The sequence below is a fragment of the Centrocercus urophasianus genome, unplaced genomic scaffold (assembly GCF_019232065.1).
Source record: "Centrocercus urophasianus isolate 14NV4802_14NV808 unplaced genomic scaffold, USGS_Curo_1.0 seq_25, whole genome shotgun sequence".
Lineage (NCBI taxonomy): Eukaryota > Metazoa > Chordata > Aves > Galliformes > Phasianidae > Centrocercus > Centrocercus urophasianus.
The window spans coordinates 17,479,442-17,504,185 of NW_024884811.1; the positions used below are offsets into that span (position 1 = coordinate 17,479,442).

Consider the following 24,744-nt stretch of genomic DNA (forward strand, 5'->3'; position numbering starts at 1 on the left):
TGCAGAAAGCCGATGAGGAGGCATTGGAAATTGAAAACTGGATGTCCCTGTGGAGACTTAAGTTATGTCTTCTTAATGTTAGAAGGAAATTCTTTACTCAGAGGGTGGTGAGGTGCTGACACAGACTTTCCAGGGCAGCTGTGGTGCTCATCCCTGGAGATGCTCAAGGCCGGGTTGGATGGGGTCCTCGGCACCTGATCTGGTGGAGGACATCCAGCCCACAGCAGGGGGCTGGAATTGGATGGGCTTTACAGCTCTTTCCAACCCCAAACCATTCTGTGATTCACTTGTCACTGGGTGCATGGTCAAGGGACCCCACCCTGAACAGACTTCTGTCTCCAGTGAATTGTAGCCATGTGTCTGAAAAAGGCCAAGCTCTCTTCCTGTAGAGCTTCCCAAGGGACTGTGAAGGAGTCTCTGTGGCATGGATTCATCACTGCCTTCCAGAAGGGCTTCTTGGGCAGGTGGCAAAGTGCCCCTTGCTTCTGCAAGGAGAGAGAGGAGTGTTGGGATCCCGCTGATGGAATTTTTGGGTTCCAGTGGACTGGGTCATCCTTAGGGCTACCTTACGATATGGTGGGTGGAAGAGTCTGATTTGGAAAGATAAAAAATAGTTTTCGAAAGATTTAAAATTGTACCGTGTTAAAGTGCCTGTGGCAGAGTTGCTTGGCACACACATTTACAGCTGATAGTTCCTTGGCATTGCAAGTGTGCTAACGCCTGTCTGCATTACTTGAGGAGCAGAAATGTCCTGCAATATTTAGAGCTGGATAAGTCATCCAGCTTGTCCAACAAAGAAATTTTTGTCACTAAACAAAGGGCTCTCTTAAGGAATATATGGATGCTCAGAATTTGAGTTTTCTCTGAATTTATGCATCTCTACGTGGATTGAATCACTGCACTGGTTTTTAATAGATCCCCTCTGGATTTATGTGGCTGCTTCTCAGATTAACTCTGATCCAGCGCATGAAATAAGATGCAGTGGTTGCTGTGCTCTGCTTCTGTCCTGCTACTTGCAGGCAGTTGGTTGAAGTCTGCTTCTGGCTTTTTTTGTGCATATAGTAGTTAGAAAATAAGTTGCACAGCATCCTTGTTTCTGATTACACTGACAGCGTGTGCATGTTGCTACTTGTTATTTTTAAGCAGACACCCAATACCTGCTATCTTGTTGGTTTAATTGAATTCCGCCTTGTGTGAGAACATGCTGACAAGTCCAATCAGTGCCTTCAGTGAAAGTTTAGCAAGGGGAGAGAAAGGAAATTAGGTATATGGCATGTTATAAGCTGGTAATGGACTAGTCATGATGATGTGTAGTGGGAGTTTTTAGTTTCCCCCCACTCCTCCTTTGCTGGGACATGTGTGCTGTTTTCCCTGTGGCTGCTGTCAGATCCTGTCCTGAAATTCAGAACCGTGGTTTGCAACACCTTTGGAGCAGGATGTGGTGATTCTCTGCAGGAAGGAGCTCCTGGGGTGGGGCTGGCTCCGTGGGAGCTGCAGAGGAGAGGAATCCGGGCTGGAGGGTGCAAGCACAGCACGGAGCTCTCGAATGCAGACCTGCTCTTTGCTGTAAGTAAACCTGTAAAGCTACAATGGGACCAGATGAATGCAACTTGAAAGGGGAACGGAAATTTCTTTTCCTGTGATGCTGTTTCCTTTGATTTTTTTTTTTAAGTAGCAAAGGCTTATCTGCCAAATAAACCTGCGCTGTAAGAAGCAGGGGTGGGCAGAAACTCTTGGAATTAAAATCTGTGAGTCTTCAGGTCTCAGTGTCTGGGCTTTGCATATTTTTGGAGTTCGTAAACTTCGATTTGCTGGAGGACTTGTCTGCATCTAGAAGGGAGGGTTTGCCTCTGGCTAGTGTGCCCTTTGCATTCATTTAAACAATCCCCTTTTCCTGTAAAAGTTGATCTGGAACAGCTGCATGGATCTTTTGTATCACAGCTATTTTCTACCTTCATTTTCTTAACTTCAGCTTCTGTTTTTGTTTTCAGCATCTTCCATCCTTTCCTGCTCGCTCTCACTCTGTTGAATATTCAAACTCTCAATCTGTGCATAGACAAAAATTATTATTGCTTTGAACTTACAAATAAGATAAGTGAATTCCCACATCCACTCTGGGAAAGGAAAATATTCAGTCTGAAATATATTTTGGAGCTGATAGGAAAATGTGTCTGGCGAACAGTTTGTGCTAATTCTATACCTCTAGTACCAAGGCACCATCTCTCTTATCATCAGGAGTATTGCATGAAAGCTCTGTGTTTTAATAGTAACTCGGTGTGGCTAATTAGTTTGCAGACTCTTTGAAGAAGCTGATGTACTGACTAAATAAGCTCTTATTTTTCAAAGCAACTAAAGGCACTCTTAATTTGCAGAGCAGATACTCGTAACACTGCCTTTGGTTTGCATGCTAGGAGCCAGTGTGAAGCCAACGCGATAGAGGCTCCGTGCTCGCAGACAGGCTTACTCCAGTGCTGTCTGTGAGGACTGTGAGGCTCGAGGGAGGTGTCTGGGTCTCTGGCACAGTGTAAATTTATGCCACTGTGCTCGATGTATCTGGTAGGAGAGTGTTGGGTAGTGAATGCTTTTGCATTGCTGAAGTCGATGACGGTTTTGTCCATCTCTTTGCTGTTCTCAGGCAAGTTCAACCCAGTAATGAAGAGCCGCCCTGAGTTTCTAACCAGATGACAAGGCTGTTCCTGAAGCCTGCATAAAGAGGCCATAGTTATTAGGAGATTTATGGCTTTGAAAATTCTGATTCCCTTCCTACAGTTTGTTGACAGCAAGGATTTGCAGTGAGTGAATAACAGATGACAGTCACCAAAAAGTTTACTATGGATATCTTGTGACATGGTGCTGGTCTGCCTCATTCTCGAGCTGAAGGAATAACTGAGAGATCCTAAAAAAAATTAAATAAAATTGTAGCCCCATCAGTACATTTGTGCTCATAGCTCTGGGGCAGACAGGAGGAAGAAACAGGGAAGCCTGAGCTTTGTTTCCTTACAGTGCCAAGGGCTGGTGCTGCAGCTCCTTGCCCCAGGGGACCTGGTTCATGGCCTGGGCTGCTGCTGGAGATGTTTCTGTGACCCAGAAGGTGCTCAGTGTTGGAGGGGTGCTTGCTTATTTGTGGCTGGCAGAGTGCTTCCAGCAGGCTGGGAGAACTGTGAGAGTGCAGCAACTTCGCTCTGCTGCCTGACAAGTTAAAATCATCTGCGAGCACTGATCTGTTGGCCCTCCAAGGAGGGCATGTCTCCATCTTGTGTTGCAAAACTGAGTGAAAGTTGGGAAATGTTTATGGCTGCTGCCATGCGCGCTTGTTAATTCTTCTGCCTTTTGGCCTCATCCAACTTATGGCGGTGAAAACAGAGAGTGAGGGTGTAACTAGAAGCTGATTTTTAATGTGAACATTCAAGACAAGAAGCAGACATACTACAGACAGGCACATGTATATCTGACATCGCCCAGCTCTCGCTTTTGCAAGCTCTTTTGCTGCAAGCTGCTGGCTGCGGTTCCTTTATTGGGCATGGTGTTTGGGAGTAATGGTCCAGGCTTTTGGTAAATTGCACAACTGGAATTGGTGACATCCTCAGCATCCTCTGAAACCAGGCTGTGTGCAGCAGGATTGGGGAGTTGCATTTACTTTGCAAAAATAACCCCAGCCAGGGAGCTCCAATGGGAAATGCTTGTGTTCATGGGAGATTGCAGAGTGAGTGGTGAGCATGGTTTGCTTGCTCAAAGAGGGCGAGGTCTCCTGGACAGATGTCAGGAATACCAAAGCCATGTTTGGCAGTGGGGCTTGGTGTCAATGGGTGAAACTGCTGGTGCACGAGGTGCCTGGTGGCCATGGTTGGGGACTTGGAGAAGTTTGGTTTGGCGGGGGCTAAAGCTTTGATCCATTGGATTTGCTGTGTACACAGCCTGTTGTCATAGCCAGCCAGTAATGAAGTAGTGATTTTGTTAAAGAGCTAAACCAGCCTTCCCAGAGCACAGTCCTTGAAAGACAGCGATGTCACTTGCAAGAGTGGCTTAAAAAGTTTTTGGTGTGCAGTCAGATTCTATTTCCAGACTTTTCCCCTGCATCGTTAGAGGGTTAGGGCTTCCTTCTTCTGGTTTTAACAGGGAGCTGAATTTCTTGCACTGGCTCTGTGTTTTTTGGCTTTGCGAGCTTTGTGGCCAAAGCAGAAGCTGTGAGCATGAATATGGAGGGCACTGTCCCCCTTGGTAATGAGGTAGCAGCTGATGAGGCAGCTACTTTCAGTGTTATGACAAATACAGGAAAATACCAAGAACTGAGTGGTCTTTTGGAGGTGGGTAGCGCTTGTTGCCAAATTCTACCCCTTAAAGCCAGTAAGGGCTGTGAATTTCTCTGTCTTTAGATGCGCTCAAGGTCAGGCTGGATCAGATTGAGCACCTGCTGGAGCTGCAGTCGTCCCTGTTTGTTGCAGGCGAGTTGGCCCAGATGACCTTTAAGAGCCCCTTCCGACTCTTAAGATTCTGTGATTTGTTCCTTCCATATCTGCCCCAGCCTTTGTGGGGATGCTGGGAGCCTGCCCACTCCCTCTGTTTGTAGGTTTCTTCTCAGCAGTTCAGCTGAACGTGTTGGGATAAGGCTGTGCCCAGAATCTCACTTCTTCTGTAAAATAGGCTTGATTAAATTTTCTGGCTCTCCTGTTCATTGCTTCTAGACATGCAAAGCCTTTACTTCTCAGTGGAGAGAAGTATTTTGAGAATTACGGATGATGTGGGAATGTAAAGAATGTGATTTGTTAAAACAGTATTGCAGAATTTTTATTATCTTTTTTTAAATTGTAAATATCATTGCAGAACCTTTCTGCTGGCGTAGAAGTCATTCATGAGTGTGTGTTTTCCTCTCATTTGGGGCATTTGTAGTGATTTCTGCATAGAGAAAGATAGGAAGCTTAACTCTGGAGAGCTGGAATAGCCTGGTACTATGTGGGGAGTGGGGTGAAGAGCTCTCCCTGTTTTTACATCTCCAGGCAGATATATTATATACAGCAGATTCTGAGTACAGACCATTTCTGTTGGTCTGATCTCAGAGATCAATGCTACATAATGACAATGGAAAACAGGAGCTACTAGGGGACTTGTGGGGAGAAAGGGAAGGTGTGAGCTGGGTGAGTATACAGAAGACGCTTGCTTCGGAGGCACTGTGGTCCTAAAATATTGTGGAGGGAAAGTGGAGAGCCCTGGATGTGCAGTGGCACAGTGTGAAATAGGCAGCGAGACTTGGGCACTCAGGGTACAGTGGGTGGAATGCTGCCCTGAGTGCATACTGTATATGTGGGTGGTGTGTGGGTCATGCATGGGTGGGTTTTGACCTCTTCCTTTTTCCTTGACTTGAGGCATGTGTGCTTTTCAGTCTGGTGATTTCATGTTTTGCAAATGTGAACTTGTTTGGACTTCCCAGTTCAGAGTAAGTCTTCCACCTTGGCAGGAACATGGCAGAAAAGGAAAGTTGCTGCTATGTATGAATGAAGATTTTTCAAACCATCAAGAGCACTGCATGAAAACTGATCTGAAATAAAGTAAATCTTTACTTCGATGCATTCTCTCAGTTTGGAAGTCAAAATATCAGTGTCTCTTCATTAACATTTCTGAGATTTGTTTTCTAATTCCGAAGTACTGTTTAAAAAAAAAAAAAAAGCTGGACACCTGAACTAATGATAGAAAGCTGTGTCTCAGAAATTAACAGTAACACTGGCATTGAAAACTCTTTGAGTATTGCTTCATGACTTACTGCAGCTGCTGCAAAAAGTAAACAATAGTTTATTTGTATTCCAGTCCAAAATGTGATCTTTGCATATGAGCCTTTTCTGTTTGGGTCCTTGTGTTCTCCTGAAGCAGAAAATTGTGCATGGGCCTGATTAAATGGTAGCCCTGGTCCGTGCAGACTTCCCTCAGATGAATGCATTGGAGGATACTTTCGTAATGGAGCAGTTACCAAGTGTCTGTGCTAGACAACAGCATAGCCCAAAAGGTACCACAGGAAACTGTTGTGCTATAGCTGACCTGTGTTCTGGGGTTACTTTGGCATTATATAGGGCTGGCTGTAGTGTGATCCATGAACACAACACTGATGTACATCAGCACATAGCACAGCAACTGGAGTGCATGGAGTGGGTGTCTGGCTCGTGCCTGCTTCTGGAATTTCATGAGATGAATTTGGTTGAAGCTTGGGTGACTACCAACTGTGTGAACCAGTGTACAGGGAGCATGAGATTTGTTTCAGAAGTGTATTCTTGGTATGTACACAAGTGCTGTAATAGGGAAAAGCTGTTGATGGCAGCCCTTGGTTGTGAGGGTGTTGGGAGAGACAGGGGCTAGAAAGCAGACTGAATCTCACTCTCCCTTTGCAGTTTTTGGCCATGTTTCCTCTTGCTCCATCCCATAGTGACAAGGCATAATAATCACTGTCCTGCAGTTTGGTAAAGTGTTGCATGAGGCGGAGGAGCAGGCAAAATGAAATCAAGACATTTTAGAAAGCATATTTGGTGAAAATAGAAAAGGCTTCTCCTTAATCCGTTGTTAGAGGCAGTTGTGTTTGGATATGGCTTTTAGGGGGTGGCAGCACTCAATCACCCTTGCACTGCAGCAGCATTACCAAATGGTATGAAACAGCTAAGAGTGTCTGGGTGTCTGGCCTTGCCCTGCCCTCCCAGGGAGAGAACGTCCAGCTCTGGACTACAACAGGAGAACGTAATGTGTGTGAGAAAGGCCACATATCCAGGTAAACATATCTTTTCAGCAGAACTAACAAATGGGAGCTGGACTGAATTGAGCCACCATTGTTTGTAGGCTGTGCTGTCAAAAAAGGAGCAAATTGATTTTGTCAGCTTAATCCTTATTCCCTCAGAGTCCCAGACCCGAAGAGCATTGTGTGCTTCTGATGTTCAGGTGCAGTTGTGGGAGTTAACCTGTTTAGTGGGATCAGCTTTTTTGTAAAGCTTGAGTCCAAAAATTGCTACAATCTGAAGGCAGCATCACTCTTGTCTTTTCCTAGCAGAACCATTTGATCTGTGTGCTGCGTTCTGGAGGTCCCTGTTCTCATCACTCTCTGACTATAAACTCTGACCATGTTTCTGTAGCACATGTAGCAAAAACACATTTTTGCACTGTGTCAGCATGATAGCGGCGATCTAATCTCTCTCCTTTCCTCACCTGCAGTGAGGATGCGATTAAGCTGGTCTGCAGGAAGAACGTGTGGCCTTTTGATTTTAGAAAACAAAGTTGTGGGGCTGCTCAGCTGAGCAAGCCAGAGCCTCTCCCTGCAGCCTGCGAGCTCCTATCCTGGAGCTGCAGCTGTGCCAGCAGTGCCGGTGGGAGCGGAAGCCTGGCCTCGCTGCTGCTTGCTTTCCTGTCCCTGCATGCTGATGGGAACCTGATCAGAGCACCGAGCTTGCATTAAGGTTTGAGTTTTTTGGGTGTTTGCTTTTGGCCGTGTTAATTTAAAGCTGGATCAGTTCCCGGGTTGGTTCATTTGTATGGCTGCCCAAGGGTTGTGCCAGCAGCCGAGCAGGATGTTGGGTGGGAGGAGAGCTGTGATGTTTCGTGTTGGCTGATTGTGGATTTGAGGTGTTTGTGAAACTCTGATGCCACAGCTTTGCCACCCTGCCCCTTGCAGCAATTCTGTGGGTTGGCCCTGCTGTTTTTTCGTTGTTTTTTTTTTTTTTTTTTTTTTATAAGGGGTTTCTGGGTGGTGCAAGCAATATGCAAGAGCAGCAGAAGGGGAAGAGGAGTTTAATTCTCCCTAATTCAAGGCCACATCATTGCACTGATATCAGTCAGTAAAGTGTCTCGACAGCCTTTAGTCATGGCCCTGTGCCACAAGGCTGATCTTAATCTCATCCTTCTGTGAAAGCCACAGGTAGGGAGTGAGTCTGTGAGAACACAACAGCAATCCTCTGCTCTCTTGTCACCTCTTCCCAGAGCTGGAGACTTCATGGTGAGCCTGGCAGAGAGGTCTTCTGGATCCAGAGGTGTGTGTGCACAGTCTTGCAGACTTCAGCTCTGGAGCTTTTGTTCTTATTAATCTTAAATTCTCTCTGCTTTGCTTTCTCTGCTGAGCACTGAAGAGCAGACCTTGCCCCATTTGTTCACTGATATGCTGCCTCTCTGACTTTTTGGTGTTGTGCTGATAGCAGCCAGTCTGTGAGCAGTTTGAATTGCTCCAAGGTGAGCACGAGAACGAGGACAGCATGATTGCTCGAGGCTGCTGGCAGCCTTAATCCGAAGGAGGGATTGCGTCTAATCAGTACCCAGCATGCTTGTACTGGCTTAGGAAAGGCCACAGAAAAATACCTTGAAGTTTAACTTCGAGATTCATTTTTCCTTGAAGGTTTCAGTAGGTCTAGTTGCACTCCTGGCTGTACAGTTAATGGTGAAAAATTTGCAATATGGATTCAGAGTCCTGTTCTCTACAGCAATACTTGAGCTATATAATAAGAGAGGAAACAGCATAGCTCAGGGAGCTGCAGCCACAGGAGGCTCTGGGTGGTGCTGCTCATGCCTGGCTGTGAGCCAAGGGCTGAGAGCCACTCACCCTCTTCTTGGAGGTGAAAGTTCTGTCCGCACCTCTGGCTGCTTGAATGCCCTCTCTGGATGCTTTACGTCTCTCAGCTCTGTGAGCGACTTCCCGTGCTGTTTCTGCCTCTCCCCCTGCTTATTAAGGCAAGCAGAGAACACCATGTCCCCTGTGTGTGCCGTCACCTGCACAGCCTGAGACAGGATGGGGCTTGTCACAGCAAGGCTCTGGGCTGAGAGCTACCTGGCTCTTTCCTGGTGCAAAAACATGATAAAACAGCTGTCTTTACCAGCACTGCTCATTTCAGCTGAGGTGAGTTGCGGCCAGAGATCAGTGTCCTCCAGGAAGGCCCCACACCCCCATGGGGTGTGCCCCAGCCTCTTGGTGAGACCCATGAGCTGTGGTTCAGCCTGGGCTTTGGGAGTGATCTTCATTGGCTGTGTTAATGCACACCTGAGTCTCATCTGAAGAGGTGGAAATCTTAAAAAAGTGCCCTCTGGTGTCTGCCAAAATCTGCCCACGGTTTTGTGGGTTTTCTTCCACAGTGACTGCAATGGGGTGAGGGATTCACGTGGAGCTTTTGATGACTCACTATCTGTTAGTCATCAATTTGCCCTGACTTACCTGAAAAGCAAGTTAGCGTGGTTTCCTGTGTCATAGAGAGATGGTTTGTTAGTTTTAGCTCCTAAATCCCCCTTGGATGTGGAGGCTTCGGTACTGTGAGGATCCACTCTGCCTTTCATCCTTCCAGCCCAGAGAAGATTGAGTTTCAAGACATTTCACCATGCCAGAGTCCTCCAAAGCAGTGTGTAACCACTGGCGGTCTGTCTGTCCTGCTGAGGACACCGCAGGTCTGTGGCTCCAGCAGCTATCGGCGTGATATAAATTCCTCCTTCGTGCCCCGGTGAGCTGCACTGAGGGCGAGGGAATGTCCGTGCGTGTCATTTCCACTCTGTTTTCTGATCAATCAGGATGAAAGGTTGTGTAGAAATGCGAAATGGTATTATTAGTGTAAAATAAACATACTTCTTCAGTATTTCTGATCTTAAAGTGGATCCAGATGTTCTCTTACAGCTGCCAGGCCTGCTTTGGTTTTCATGTAGTTCAGCGCAACCGTCTGTAGTTGTTCAACAGAGATGGGATGTGACAGAGTTTGTCACAGCACACTCTCGTCAAATCTGTAGGTCTTCATGTTTGCACACTCCTATATGTAAAATGTGAAGATGTCTGAGTTTACCCTACACATTTTCTAAGTATGATGCTGGACGTGGATGCCAAGCAAGTTAGAGTATACTGAGCTAACGTACTGATCTGTGCAATTGCAGCGTAGGGCAGAAGTGGGACATGACTACATAACTCAAAAGATCCTCCAAAGGATGTGTCTGTCTCTCAGTAGCTCAGATGGAAGAGAAGAGGGGAATGTCCCCTGATAGCAGCCACTAGCTGCATTTTTTAACCTGTGGTTGAGCTTTGCTAGAGGGAATTTTACTGCGCTGTTTAAAGTGCAAAGTGATTTTTCCCTGGTTTTAAAGATTATTAAGATTTCCATGGTTTCTCTCCTGCAGAGAAGAACAAATCTGCCTGCTGCTTAAGGGCAGTCTTTTATTCAGGCTGAGGTTTTAGCAGAGCTGGAGCCAGAGCAGGATGAAAGCAGCAAAAGCGGCCATTCCTTCTGAGCATGCCAGTGGGAAATGTTTCCAAACTGACTCTTTGGTGATATCTTAGCCCTTGCTTGGGGAGATGACACTACAGTGGAAATATCGAGGTTCAATGCTTGTTGTCCCTCCAGGGTCTACCACCCACATGGCTGGGTTGGTTTTGTGGTCTTTGGTGTTTTCCTGTTCCACTGGGACTAGGATGTCCCGAGGTTTACCTTTATATATGCATATGTAATAATAATAATAATAATTACTATTATTATTATTATTTAAAATAATAAAAAAAATAAAAATGATGTATATATGTGTGTATGTATGTGTGTGTATGTGTGTGTGTATATATATATATATATATATATTCTTTTCTTCCAGAAATATACTCGGCCTGTTCCATGATTCTCCAGAACAGAGTTTTTTTGCCACTTGTTACTGCAGTGCGTGTACAGCCTCTCCTTGCCTCCCATTGCAGAGCTATGGCGTTGCCTCCCTGGGCTCTGAGTTATTGCATGGGACTTGAGATTTCTTTCAGGTGTAAGGCAGGGATTTGGGTTGAGTTCCATAGGATGGGAGCAGCCCCTTGTATGCAGGGAGACGAGATTCTTGGCACTACCTTACAAAGCCGGGCAAAACAAGGAAGCATGGGTGAGTGTTTTGTTGGTAAACTGTTCTGCAAATTATGCATTACCAGTTAGTGAAATGTCTTGCTTTCAGCCGCAGACTCTAAGAGTGGCTGCCCAAGGTTTTTAGCTGGTGCATGCCATGCAGGGCTTCTTGCCAACCAGCGCAGGATAGAGGAAGTTAAAAACCTATTGTGATTTACAGTCTCGGTTTTCATTAAATTAGGTCAATCAAAGCTGCATTTGGGAGATTTTTGCTTCTTGTGCCTTTTTCATCTGAGCTCATGTTTGAAGTAGCTGAAAACTTGCAGGCAGCAGCTGATGCTGTGTGCTGAGAGCTGCGGATGCACACAGACTCTGATCCTGCCCAGCCAAAAAATCCGTTCGTTGCAATGATGGCTAAAATCTCTGTGGATGCTCTGCTGGGACTGAACCTAAAAAAAGACATGTCTGCTTAGCACACATTAAATCCCTGAGAAGCGAATTCTGGGGTCCTGTACAGCTCTGGTGGTTTTTTGCAGTATAGAGGCTGTATAGATATGTTTTATTGAATTCATTTCTTTATTTCCCTCTGGCACCTGGATGCTCCTGGACTGAGTGAAAGTAATTAAAAATTCGCAGGTTCTCAGTCTTTTAATACATTCTTTCCTGTCTTTTGTCCTGTGCTGAAGGCCTGCTGTGCTTTCATGGGGTTTTCTAGCTTCTTTGTTAAATAGGGAAAGAAATGACAATGGAAAAGGAAGCCAGCTAAGTAGGCAGCACATACTTAGCAGAGCTTAAAAGTGGCTCAGGCTCCCTGGTTAGCAGCCCTGCCTACAGATCTAGGGTGATACTGACAATGACCGCAAATACTCCATATATTAGATGCCTGTCTTGTAATGTGAGCATGGTGTTACACCATGCTGCTTTTCCAACGCAGGATGCCTGATTTTCGATTTGAAACAAGCTCTGGGGTAATGATGCCACTTATTGCATCACTGGTACCTGTCCTTGTGGAAGCTGGACATACCCTGTCCGGAAATACAGGAGATCGTCTGGTGTGCATGGTCCCTCACTGCCACTCAAAGGTGATTGATTCTTGCCCCAGAGAAAGCGTTCCTTTTTCTTCATGGGAATGTGTGCTTTGAACTGCTGAGGAGCACTCAAGAAGACATAAAACAGTGAGTTACTACAGGTAGCATGCCTGGATCATCCTGCCATATGGAGTAAATCAGGGTGGCCCCTCTGACTTCAGCACAGCTGCTGCATCGTTACTGCTCTGAGTTCAGGCGTGAGTTTCTGGGGACAGTAGATAGAGAAGAACAAACTTTGTTTGTTCTGTAATTTCTTTCTGTAACTTTGCATGTTACGAGCAGAGTGAACATGTTACAAGAGGAGGTGAAGCAGTAAACTATTTTCTTCTTTATCAAATGACTTTATTTGAGATATGCACTAAGTTCCCCCTCTGCTTGGTTTCGAAATCAAGCAGTTGCTTACTGCTTGCACTTGGTTACTGGCACTCAAAACTACAGCCGCAATTAGTTTAGGAGATAGTGATCAGTGTTTTAAATCTCCCACGTTGGTGCACCTGCAGGAGAACAGGTCTGGCAGAACGGGCTCTGCTCCAAGCAGGCAGGGCAGCACCCATGTAAGGCACGGGGCTACTGGGAGACGAGCAGCTCTTCTGTGTGCCAGCAACAGCGCTATCAGGCTTATGTGTGATGGATCAGAGTGCAGTGGTATTGCTGCAAGCAAAAGTCATGAATTTTAATCAACTTTACTGGCTGCCTTGAAATTTGAGTTGAAAGATAAATGTGAAAAACAGGCAGCCCGTATTGTTTCTGGAACAAAACGGCCCCTCTTCTGTTGATTAAAAGCATTTTTCTTTTAACTTGATAATCCAAACTACTTCCATCTTAGTTGTGGAATCTTTTAGGCAAAGCCTGCAGATCCTGCCTGCCCTAGCTGCCTCACTGGGCCCGTGTCACTTCACAGCCATCCAGACAGCTGGGCTGCTGCAGCCGCGGTGCTGTTTGGGGATGGTTTGAAAAAAGATGGGTTTAAGATTTTATTTGGATATGTATAGATGTTCCCTTCCCTTTCCTTTCTTTCAAGAGGCTTGCCTTTGTGGAGAGTTCAGTCTGTATACATTTGGGAAACTTGTTTGTCCCTCAGCTCAATTGCTCCAGGGCTGTACTTATGTGGCTGTATTCATTTGGGCATCAGACTTCCTAGTGAAACACAGGCAGTCTGACTGGTGCTGTTGTCTGGGGGACATCTCAGCTTTAGGAAGGGGTGGACTGAAACTACCAGCTAATGTCTGTGGGCAAAAACATACCCGTTGTGTGTTGCTTTCAGCCACTGCCAGGCTGGTCCAGATTGCTTTGAGTAATGGAGAGAGCTTTCTTCACCCATCTGCAAAGAAGTTTGCTTCAGGGGTTATCAGAGCTGCTTTTCCTGTTTTGCCGTAAGTCACCTCTATGCAGGAATAGCTTTGAAGGGTTGTATTTAAGGCCAAACAACTTTTAAGAAAGGGAAGGGTAAAATTCCCCCACAAGCATCAGGCAGGGAAAAAAGGGTGGAATACTCCCGAGTTCCTCCTGCTCTCTCAGACACAAGTGCTGTGTTATTTTCTCTTAGGACCTCTCATGGTTTAACTCCACACCTATTTTCTCATCTCCTCTGATAGCTGTAGGCTCACCAACTGCTCTGTGTTAGTGGAAAGTTTATTGCAGCTGCACCAGAGGGTTATTTGGTGCTCTGGGAAATTCTTGTCACTTTTGCTAGTGAGAAAGACAGTGGAGTTTTTTGGTCTAAATTAATGTGAAAGGGCACATACAAACCTGTTAAATACACATTCCAGCTTGTTTGTATTCCTCGTTGGTCACACCCTTGGCTGAAAACCCAAATATTTCAAGAATTTGGATTGAGGTACATGCTTTCCCAAAAGAGGCATGAAGTTGGATTCCCCTCTTGCATTGATGGGTGCAGTTTATTTAAGGTCACTGAGTATTTGAAGCAGAAATGTCGTTTTCTGCAAGGCACGTTCAAAGCCTTTGGAAGGAAGGTGATGGTGTGGTATGGGGACCTGGTGGCTGCTCCATGCACAACTGCAGTGACTTAGCTCCTGCTTTGTTTGGAGTGTGCCTGCTATAAAGGAAACTTATTCCCATTCATGGGAGCCAGGGTGCATTGTAGTGCCATGCTGTGCTGTACTGAGGTGGTTGGTTCAGCATATGCTTAGTCCTGTGGCTGATTTGTTCCCCTGGGGCCCTGAAAGAACGTTTGTATGCCTGGGCAGAAGATGAGTTTCTCTGAGGAGACTCATTTCAGATGCAAATCACAGAATTGTAGGGGTTGGAAGGGAGCTCCAGAGATCATCGAGTCCAACCCCCCTGCCAAAGCAGGTTCCCTACAGCAGGTCGCACAGGTCGGCATCCAGGCAGGTCTGGAACATCTCCAGAGAAGGAGACTCCACCACCTCCCTGGGCAGCCTGTTCCAGTGCTCCGTCACCTCACTGTAAAGAAGTTCTTGCGCACATTTGTGCAGAACTTCCTATGCTGCATTTCTGGCCATTCCCCCTTGTTCTGTCTCCACACACTGCTGAAAAGAATCTGGCCTTGCCACTCTGCTCCCAACACCGTGGATATTTATAGACCTGGATCAGGTCCTCTCTCAGTCTTCTTTTCTCAAGGCTAAACAGACTATTTTTAACTTTTCAGAATTTACTTATTTATATTAATTCCCCCCACTGGAACTACTTTTTTGCTTTGCTTTGCTTGCTCTTGCCATTTTGTGTTGCTGTGCCATTGGTCTGCAGGTCAGGGTGCTGGGTAGCATTACCATTTGGTAGCATTACCAGTTGTTCTGTTACTGCTGCCTGAGCGTCTGATAGGGCTGCTGGGAGGCAGCACTGAGATCTCTGCTTGTCAGTGCAAATTTCTAATACCAAAGGAAAAAGGAGCTTCTGCAGATGCTTGGAGGTATCCCAGTGTGTCCTCATTCTGAATGCAGCTGTGCTGCCCAGAAAGTCGTGCAGGCAGGATGTGGGGTGAGCCATTGCTAACACATGCACCTCTTCCTTGCAGTTACCTGGCCGAGCAGTGCTGGAATGGAGGCTTTGTCTACCTGATCATGTTGCGCCGCATCAAGCGCAAAGCCCCTCTTCCTCCCTCCAACGGCAACAACAGCAACAGCTGTGACCCCAAAGCCAAGCCCAGCCCTGAACCTGCTGGCAGAACAGCTCAGAATGGGAAGAGGACCAGGAAGTTTGGGGTCATCACAAGGACGCCAGGCAGCAAGGAGAGCAAAGAAAAGCCAGAGCACGGGAATGGGCACTGTACCCCGATGGAGGTGGAGGTGGCTCAACCAGAGGCCCCTGAAGCAGAAGTTAATGCGGAGGAGCAGCTGCGCAGCGCTAGGGCACAGCACCGGTCCCGGCTATCAGAGGGCAGCATGATGGACATCACTGATCAATCAGCCCAGGTAGGTCTGCTTTGAGGTTTTGTGGAGAAGCAAGCAAATTTTCTGATGCGCAAGAGGATTAAGGGAACTTCTAGAATGATTTCACAGGTTTCATTGTGTTGTCCTCTGTGTGACAGACTAAGCTGCTGGGATGTTGAGTTGCAGGCATTGTGTACAAAACCAGGAGACAGGAGGATTTGAGAATTAGGTAGTAACTGTGAGGAATTTTTGCCACGCTCCTTCTGTGGTGAAAGAGAAGCTTGTTATTTCTCAGACTTGTCAGTGTTGGCTTCAGGAACTCTTTTGTTGGAACAAATGTTGACCTTGAGACACTGAGGCGAGAGGGGTCAGTGAAAGATGTTCATTTTGACCTCTTAGGCTTCATGTCTGAGTTCGATGGGACCTTAAAGCTTCTGTTGAAAGTGGAATTGAAGTTTCCATTCTCAAAGAGAAGCAGAATCAGCACCAGACCTTGGCGCAATTATTAGCGTTACAAAGCTTGTTTGAAAAGTGCTTGGGAGCCACATGGAAGCTGCTGTGAGTTTTGCTCCAAGTTGGTGGGATGGATGATTTATTAATGTCTGGGATGGCAGTGGGTGCAGGACTTTCATTGCTTCTCTCTTCATCCTAACGGAGATCTTGGGGTTTGCCTGGCTAGAACTGCAGCATTGCTGAGTGGAGAAAAATAACCCAAGCCTTGATTAGGTTTCAGTATGCATCTGTCACCAGAAGAGCTGTCTGCCAATTTTTTCATAGACACTGATAACATAAACAGATGAATGCTGCTGTGCTGGGCTCAGGGCTTGCTGCTGCAGCTGCATTTGGTTTTAAGACTTCAAAGGTGGCAATGCAGCAGTGTGAGTGGACATCTCATCCCTAATGTCGGCTGGGGAAAGCATTGGTTTAAACCAATTTTTCTGAATTGGTACTCCCCTGTACTAGTGCAGAGTGATGTTGGTTGTTAGATTAAACTAACTTAACATAAAAAGCATTGGAGGGGGCTAATCCAATTTTTTTAATTGCTGGTCTTAAAGAAATGTAATTGAGAAAACCTATTCTTCCCATCAATGAGACACATTTGATTTCATGGTGCAACAGGGAGGGGAAGTATGTACCATTTTTGAAAGCCTCATAATTGCAGTCTGTAAAACCCTTCCAAAGAAAAACATTAGAACTCCATAAATAAATAAATCCAGCCCATTGGTATTTTGGAGACTCCAGTTCATATAAAAACTTAAGGAAGTTTTTATATTTTCAGCAATCTGTTCTGGAGATGTCTAATTAAAAATGTTGTAAATGAAGATGGCCAGAGTATGTTTTGAGGAAGTCGATGCCAAGTATGAAGAAACTCATAAAGCCTTTTCTTGCTGGTATTACATTGATGTTTTGAGTCACTATGGTCCAACAAGTGTATTATTAAATTCAGAATATACATGTGTCAATGTGACCAATAAATGCGTTTTTAATGCAAAGTACATATAAGGTGGTTTTCTAAAATGTAAACGCTTAGTTGAGTCACTGGAAATGTAAGAGCTGTAATCTGTGCTGTTGTGGTGTATCTGTCACAGAGCCTGCTGGGGAGGCAGTCATTTAGCAAAATTGCTTCTCTCTCTCTCTCTCTCTCTCTCTGTCTCTTAATTTTTTCCCCCTTAATGTTTTGCTCAGAGATATGACCTCTGTACGTGTCAGTATTAATTACATTTTCCTAACATCTGAACGTGGAGAATTGTAAGTAGTTGAGCCTGAATGGCATGCCCTGCACAGCCTTTGCTTTTTGAAAACAAGGAGACTCTACAGATGCCCATCACTTTAACAGTTGTGTGGTAGCTGCTATCGGTAATCAGCAGCTTAATTCAGCTTCTTAATGAATGGTAAATAGAGACAGTAAATAAAATTTTTGAAAGTATTTGAGTTCTGTTAAAACAAAACAATTTAAAAAATAACGACAGTCAAAGGATGAGGATATTTGGAAGCTTCAAAAGTCACTTAAAGCTGCATTTCCAAAGCATGACCTGGCGGTCAGGCATGTGAGATCCAGTCCTGTCAGGAGTCTTTTGAACACAGCATCCAGAATGGAGTGTCAGAAATTGCAGCCTTCCTCCTTCCAGGCTTCAAAGCACAAGCCAAACCTTTCACAGCTTTGGGATGAATTATCTCTTCCTGGACAGGGACAGGGTGCATTGGCAGGGCACCTTCTCTATGGGGAAAACCGGCCCATCCCCGCTGCCTGCGCGGTGCTTGACATCTCCTCCATGCGTTGGCTAATGGAATATCCAGAGCTGTCAGCCCCAGCACCTTTGGGGAGCAGTATATTCACTGTGTGTCATTGAGAGATGCCTTGCAGCAGGCTGGAGGTCAGCTGCGGATGGGAGGAAAGGCTTTGGGAAGGAGTTGCAGCACCTGCGTGGCTGCAGGAGGACTTCTCTGGTTCTCCCTCTTCTCATTCCCCTCCCCGGCCCCAGGATGCAGATGGAAGAATTACAGAGCTGGAATCTTGGCCCCAGGAAATTCCCTTTTTCTCCCTTTAGGAAGTTCATTTGAAGTTAAAGCAACCAGAGTGCAGGGGAGAAGAGGTTGGAGTAAGTCTGCTTGTCTTTGGCTGTTGCTCTGCTGAACCCAGAGGTCAGCTCGTGGCCTTGGAGTTGTTGTGCCAGGAGTGCTTTTGAGGCAGCCACGTGCCTTGGGTGTTGTTAGCTTTCCTCTCCCACAAGCTCGGTGTTTTTCTCTTGTTTTTTCACAACGTGCTGCTAATAACAGCAGTGCTGAACTGTAAAATGAGAGCTGAGACGAAAACTATTTGTCAGATGAACCTGCCCAGAGATTCCAGTGCTACTGGCTCCTATGCATGTGTCAGTCCCCTTCAGGCTTGCTTTCATCTCCCGGATCTTGGTCTGTCTCTCCTGTGCATTTGGCATTGCTATTGCTATGTATAAACAAATCTGCTAGACTGTTTGTTGGTATGTAACCTCAATAAATATTGTACCTGTCAATTAGCAGTCAGCATCTGATGTTTACAGGTGGCTAAGTTATGCTGCGATATTTTTAGAATGAACCAGAGTGCCCCTTAAAAATGTGCAGATTCGAAGCTGCAGGGCTCTGTCTGCCTGGCAGGAAGATCTCAGAGGCCTGGAAACCAGATCTGACCTTGGAAAGGGCCCAGGGAGTCGTGCATAGTGATTTAAAAACAGGCAATCTCTGAGCCAGAGTAATGACCCATCACATCCTGGGGAGATCTAGGAGCTTAAACGCAGAAATCAAAGTTTGCTGCTTTTATTCAGTGGCTTGAAACCAGGTGGTATTTTCTAGGCTGGTAATTACAAAGGCAAGGATGTAAGATGAGTATGGGAGGAGCTAGGGAATGATAAAGAAAGGGAAACGGGAGGTTTCCTCACAAGATACCAATTTCGTGGTTTCACTGTTTTTACTGGGAAGACAAAATCACTTGATTTTGTTCTCTGTTTCTCTGTCACAGTTGTTTTGGAAGAGATGTGGACTGTTTTCTCAGCTGCTCAGAACTGAGGATTGCTGAGAAGTTGTCAGATGGGGACCAGAGGTGTGAACTTGGGATTGTGAGGAGCCAGAGTACCTTGGCAATGAGGGTGGTTTTTCAAAGGGCATTCCATTGAATCAGGTCTGCTAGTATGGCAGTTGAGGCTTTCATCAGTGACCCAGAAGTTTGGCTGGTGATGGAATGTGCCAGAGCACGAACTGCTGCCTTTCCTTCCTCCTACCCCAACACGACACTTTGAGAAGTCTTCACTGGCTTAGAAGAAAACCAAAGATGCTTCCAGAAGTCTCTTAAATTTACACTTCTGCATTAGGAAAGGACTGGCATCCAGATCCAGAAGTAGCAGTTTTGATTAGATGATATGTAGAGGTGACTGGGTGTCAAGGAGATGCTCTCGGTAAAGGCAGGCAGGTGAAAGGGGTTGGGGTGTATGTCTGAGCACTTGTCTGCTGCAGCAGGCACATGGTATGGGAGCAGAGCTGCCATGTGTGTCCTGTATGGAGAGCAGTCAGCATTTGCTGGCCCCATAAAGTGTATTTTTTGTCTTTGTGAGGTCAACTTACTACCTATTAAAAAGAGGAGAAGAGGGGAGGTCATATTAAAGCTGAGTCTCAGAGAGGTTTTTGGGGAAGTGAGATTCAGCAGCACTTTGACATTGTGGATGACAAGGGCTCTGTGTTGCTAACCCACGTTATTCAGCAGTGAGTTCCAGCTATGAAGCAGCACGTGCAGCCAATTTTGCTGCCTTACGATCCAGTTGGGCCTGTCTTACGTAGACCATAATTCTCCCTGTACTCCTGATTGTATGCACAGGTGCACATGGGTGTGTGTGTGCACCTACAAGACCAGTCAGATGTTTGCCAAGGAGTACTTGCATTTATACTACCTCAGGTGAGCAGTGCTTGTCTGCACTTAATGAGAAAGTCGTCTTTGTTCCATCCCATTACTGCTTGCTTATTAAGATGGCATGTCTCAGGAAAGGTGGAATGCTTTTGAATTGCATGTTGTTTTGCAGTTGTGGAAGGTTGACAGCTTTCTGTAGCAATATTTACCAATCAGTGCTGGTAAATGTCAGTTGTACCTTTCATTTTGGCTAATGCAAAAATGTTTCTTATCTTGCCGAGCAGAAGAATAAGGCTAATGGTATCTTACAGGAATCAAAACACGGGACTTGACATACTGTACCTACTATAAGGATTTTCCTGTTTTTTAAATGGGGTGGAAAGAAAAGTTGTCAACCATTTTCTGTACCAAAATGCAAACCTTGCTGTGAGTAGGATACTTCCAAGGGTAAGCAGTGACAGTTTCACTGAACTTGGGAAACTGAGTTGCTTTGCATCAACTTATTTTTGTCAGTGTAAGCACTGATTATTATTTCATCAAGGTTTTTTGTTTCACTGTTGTATGATACACATTTTAGAGATACATAACTCCAGTTTTTGTTCCTGTTGCAGACAGCTTAAGATGTGCACAGGCCTTTTTAAGAATCTGTTTCTGTTCTTAACGTCTTTTTATCCTCTGTGTTTGCTTCTATCTTTCATTAACGTGAATCCTGGGGCTATCTACTGTCTTGAAGTTTTAATTTGCACAGTGATAAGCATGTCTTTCCTCTCTCTTGCCTATTTTGGGTTGTAAACTCTCTCAGGGACAAGCTCTGTCTTTTAATTGTAGCTGCACAGCACTGACAAAGCTTGGCCTTGATTATGCTTGGAGTTTTAGGAAGCGCTTTTATGTAACTAGTACTGATGCTACAGTTCATTTATTTTTGCTGCCAGTTATACTCCACCTTGCCATAAAACAGCCGTCACCACAACTTTCTGGGGTAAGTTGCCCTTGCTGTCACGTTTCTCAAGTGATGGCAGGTTTTGCCTTTCTTTGCTGTGATTTAAGCGATAGCTGTGGCTGGGCTAGCTGTAGATTTAAATTTTAAGTAGCAGTGTGTTCATTTATTCTCTGTTTGAATCGAATTTTCGAAAGGCTTAGGGCAGGTTTGTGCACAGAAATAGTACAGCAATGGATAAGTTGTAATGAATTAGTTTAAACGTGTCATCGTGAGAAGGGATCCTCTCTGTTAGCAATGAGCTGCCCGTAGAGATGTCAGGGATGCACAGGGCTGTGCCACAAGAGCTCTCAGCTGACATTTGTGCTCTGCTATGACAAACTGTAAGAGAGAGCAACAGTAAAAAAAACATCTACTATCTATCCAGGAAGTGTTGTTTTCATTTTGCATATGGTGTGGTTGATACAGCAAACCCATAAGTGGAACGCGAAGGATGGCTGTAGCTGAGTGTTTAAGTTTGATGTTTTGATCATTGCATGTGAATGTTTGAAACCAGTGGACATGCCTAAAAATGGAGCGTGCTGTTTGCTTAGTGCTGCAGTGTTTCAGGTGCAAGCTGTGATTATGGATATGCATATGCTTAATTTTTGAGTCAGGGAACTGAAACTGCTTAGCGAACCCAGATTCCTGACAGCAGGAGATGAAAACCAGTTCCCAAGACAGACTAGGCTTTAGCTGACATGGGGACCATGGTGACTTACTCCAGGACGGGCTTTAATCTACTGAAGACAGCAAGGATTTTTTTCTGGGAAGCTTCAAACCAATCCACTGTTCCCAATGGCCCAACAACAACAGATTGAGACCCAGTGAGATACTTGAAGGAGTGCAAGCGCACTGTAAAACTTAAAAGCTTGAGCTCCCCGGGGGCATTTGCTGTGCTGAACAATCCTCCAACCCCCTGAGTCAGGAATAGCTGCGCAGTCCTTTGGCTGATCTTGCAAGGAAGCTCCAGAGCCTCAAGAGGGGAGCAGCACAGGAAGGTGCGACCCAGATGGTGATGGCTTAGGATGAGAAACATCTCCAACAGATTTTTTGCAAGGGGTGATTATGTAGTTCAGGTGCATGCAATGGCTGATAAAATGTTTAAAGCCCTTGCCAAGGAAATGATGTCAACAACTAGTCTGTCTCTGGAGATGCATCCCTGTGGGTCATTCTGCTTAAGACTGCAGAGTTTTCATCCCCTCATCTGTGATGCCTATTTTGTGTATTTTAATTGTGTATTTGTATTTGGAGAGAATTTTGCTTTCTGCTGTTCTCCAGACTTTATCCTTAGTATGCTTCTCTCTTCAGGGCAAGGTACTCTTTCAGTTGAAGGATGCTAAGCCATTTGCCCAATCGAAAAGAACCTGTTGAATCAGAAATGGGCACCTGTTTTGAGGGCATAGAAAGTTTGCGGTCAACATTGTATAATTCAGAATGAGGACTATGAGTCTGACTTTTTCTACTTTCAAGAGGTTTAGGAAACACCCAGAGGCACTGAGTGGCTTGTGTCACCTGGAAGCAGAAGTGAAAGGCTTTGCTGGTTCCAGTTCTAAGAAATATCTCCAGCGCTAGGAACTTTTCATAGACAGTAAAGATGGGCAAAGAACTTGTGCCTTGGAATAACACAGTGGTAAAGGAATGTAGATGACTTTCTTTTCCTCCCCTTTTGATTTGTTTTGGAGTTGTTCAGCTTGCTTGTTCAACAGTGAAAATTCAAGATAGCAGATGAAAGCAGGAATCCTGCTGTCAGACCAGCTTTAACAACATCTTGGTAAGACCAGATGAAAATTATACTCATTATCCCCGATGAAATAATTGCTTTGTTAAGAATCTGCAAATATCAGATTTTGGCATGATTTTGTGATTGAGTCATTTGCACTAGTGTATCTGTGATGTAAGAGTGATGGCTTTTGACTGCATCTTGAGAGCAATACGTTTGAGCTAATCAGCTGGCATGTGGTCGCTAAGGTTAATTCAGCAGCTACCCAGCTACTCCTGTCCCCTGTCTGCATGGGGAATGGGATGATGCGAGCAGGTAGCATCTGACACAAGGCAGGCATCTGGGAGAGGAGCTTTTCATGTGCCCCAAATCACTGGGGGGTTCTGAGGAGGGAAGTGCTGCTATTTACACCCGGCATAGCTCCCTGTCCCTGTAGGCTAGGCCATTTGGTAGTGCTGGTGCTGATCTGAACATGTGCCCTGGCTGTGTGTTTTTATGTGGGAAATACTGCTGGTTTTCAGGTGCGTGCCATCAGCACTCTGGTTGCCATCAAACCTATTGTGATCAATTTTTCAAGGTGTAAATCTTAAAACTTTCTCTTAAACCGTAAGTTTCCAAAAACAGCTTCATGGCCAGCAAGGAGGAGTTTACTGTTAGCTTCTGCTGCTGGGGTGGTCCCGTGAGGTCACCAGGTGGGAGCTGGTCCTGCACAGGCAGCAAACCCTATCACGGTACCAGCAGGGCAGGTAGGAGTCCCATGGGCATGTTGGTAGATACCTACATGGGATGCAAGGTCTGGCAAGGTTGACATGTGCATGTCCAGTGTGCTGACACACTGTTACTGCTGTTCTCAGCTTAGCTTATCCTGGGTTTTGCTTGAAAACTATTACTTATTTATGCAAAAATCATTGCTGCTGTGACAGAAAGTGTTTTTTGTAGACAGCTATTTTACATTTTCCATTTTGCTGTCTGCCTTTTTAACTACTTGCTGCATTTCTGTTTTCCATTTGTTTACACCTTGCTCCTGCCAAGCTTTTCTTTAATATAACATTTCAAAGCGATCTTTCCTTTGTATATTCGGATTTGCAACTTGTTGAACACCACACAGTAGAAATCAGTCAAGCCCCTTTTAAACTCCCCTGCAATTAGCTGGTGAAAGACGGGTGGGAAGAGCGGCTCTGACACATCTTATTTATTTATTTATTTATTTTACACTCAGAGGGGAAAAATGTTCCTTTTTGTTTTATTAATGATGTGCTTATGAAATTGAGCGTTTGATGGTATGCACTTGGAGCAAGCGTAACGCGAGCTTCCCCACATCTGTAGCAGGCTAGTTTGTTCCAGATGTAGGCTTCTTGCTCTGAACAGAGGCTGCCTCGCATACAATGGTGGAGAAAGGCAGCCTGCAGGGAGCAACTTGAGATGCTGGCTTGATTCTCTATTCTCATTTGTGGTCTGTTACATAAGATGACCCATTTTTTCTTGCTCATCATTAATCCGAGTGGAATATTCATACCATCTTAAAAAACATTTTAATTATTTGTAGCTTGTGCACTTTGATCATCTGCAAGAGGAAAGATCTGATCCAAGGCACTGCCTGCTTGCCAGAGCCGAGTTAGGAGGAAAGTTGAGTCACCTAAGAATGATGTAACTGCAGAGAATAAAAAACAGCCATTAGCCAAGCTGCAGCCTCTCTCACTTGACCATTTGTGCTTCTTCTTGCTATAAGAATGTTCACAGGAGCAGTATAAATCTTGAAGGGACTTCAAAAGAAGGTCTACTCTCTTCTCCTTCTCTCTGACAAATAGAGTCACACACAGAGATCACAGAGAATGGTAGGGATTGGAAAGGATCTCTGGAGATCATCTATTCCACCCCTCTGCTAAAGTAGGTTTCCTAGTCTGTCTTGCACAGGAAGGCATCCAGATGGCTATTGAATATCTCCAGAGAAGGAGACTCAGTAGCTCCTCTGAACAGCCTGTTCCAGTGCTCTGTCACTCTCAAAGTGAAGAAGTTCTTTCTCATGTTTTATGGAACTTCCTGTGTTCCAGTTCACGCCCATTGCCCCTTGTTCCATCGCTTGGTGTGGTACCACCAAAGATAGCCTGGCTCTTTTCAACCATCCTCTTGGCCACTGCCCTTTAGATATTTCTAAGTGTTGGTAAGATCACAGAATCGTGGAGATTGGATAAGATCATTTGGATCATCTAGTCCAACCATCAATCCATCCCCACTATGCTCACTAATCACGTCCCTCCATACCTCCACGATTCTTAAATGAGCCATACCTCCACGATTCTTAAATGATAAAATCACCAAGGTTGGGAAAGACTTCTAAGATCATCCTGTCCAACGTACACCGATCACCAATATTTTCTACTAAACCATGTCCCTCAGAACAACATCTAAACATTTCATGAACACCTCCAGCATTGG

At 45.3% G+C, this 24,744-nt stretch overlaps 1 protein-coding gene across 1 annotated transcript in view; it reads left to right on the forward strand.

Moving 5' to 3' along the window:
* Positions 1–24,744, forward strand: part of PDZD2 (PDZ domain containing 2) — a 115,999-nt gene that overhangs the window by 34,820 nt on the left and 56,435 nt on the right. Inside the window, exon 2 of the mRNA XM_042826005.1 lies at positions 14,883–15,279. Coding sequence (XP_042681939.1) covers positions 14,929–15,279 — 351 coding nt within the window. The 5' untranslated portion in view covers positions 14,883–14,928. The remainder of the gene's footprint in view (positions 1–14,882; positions 15,280–24,744) is intronic.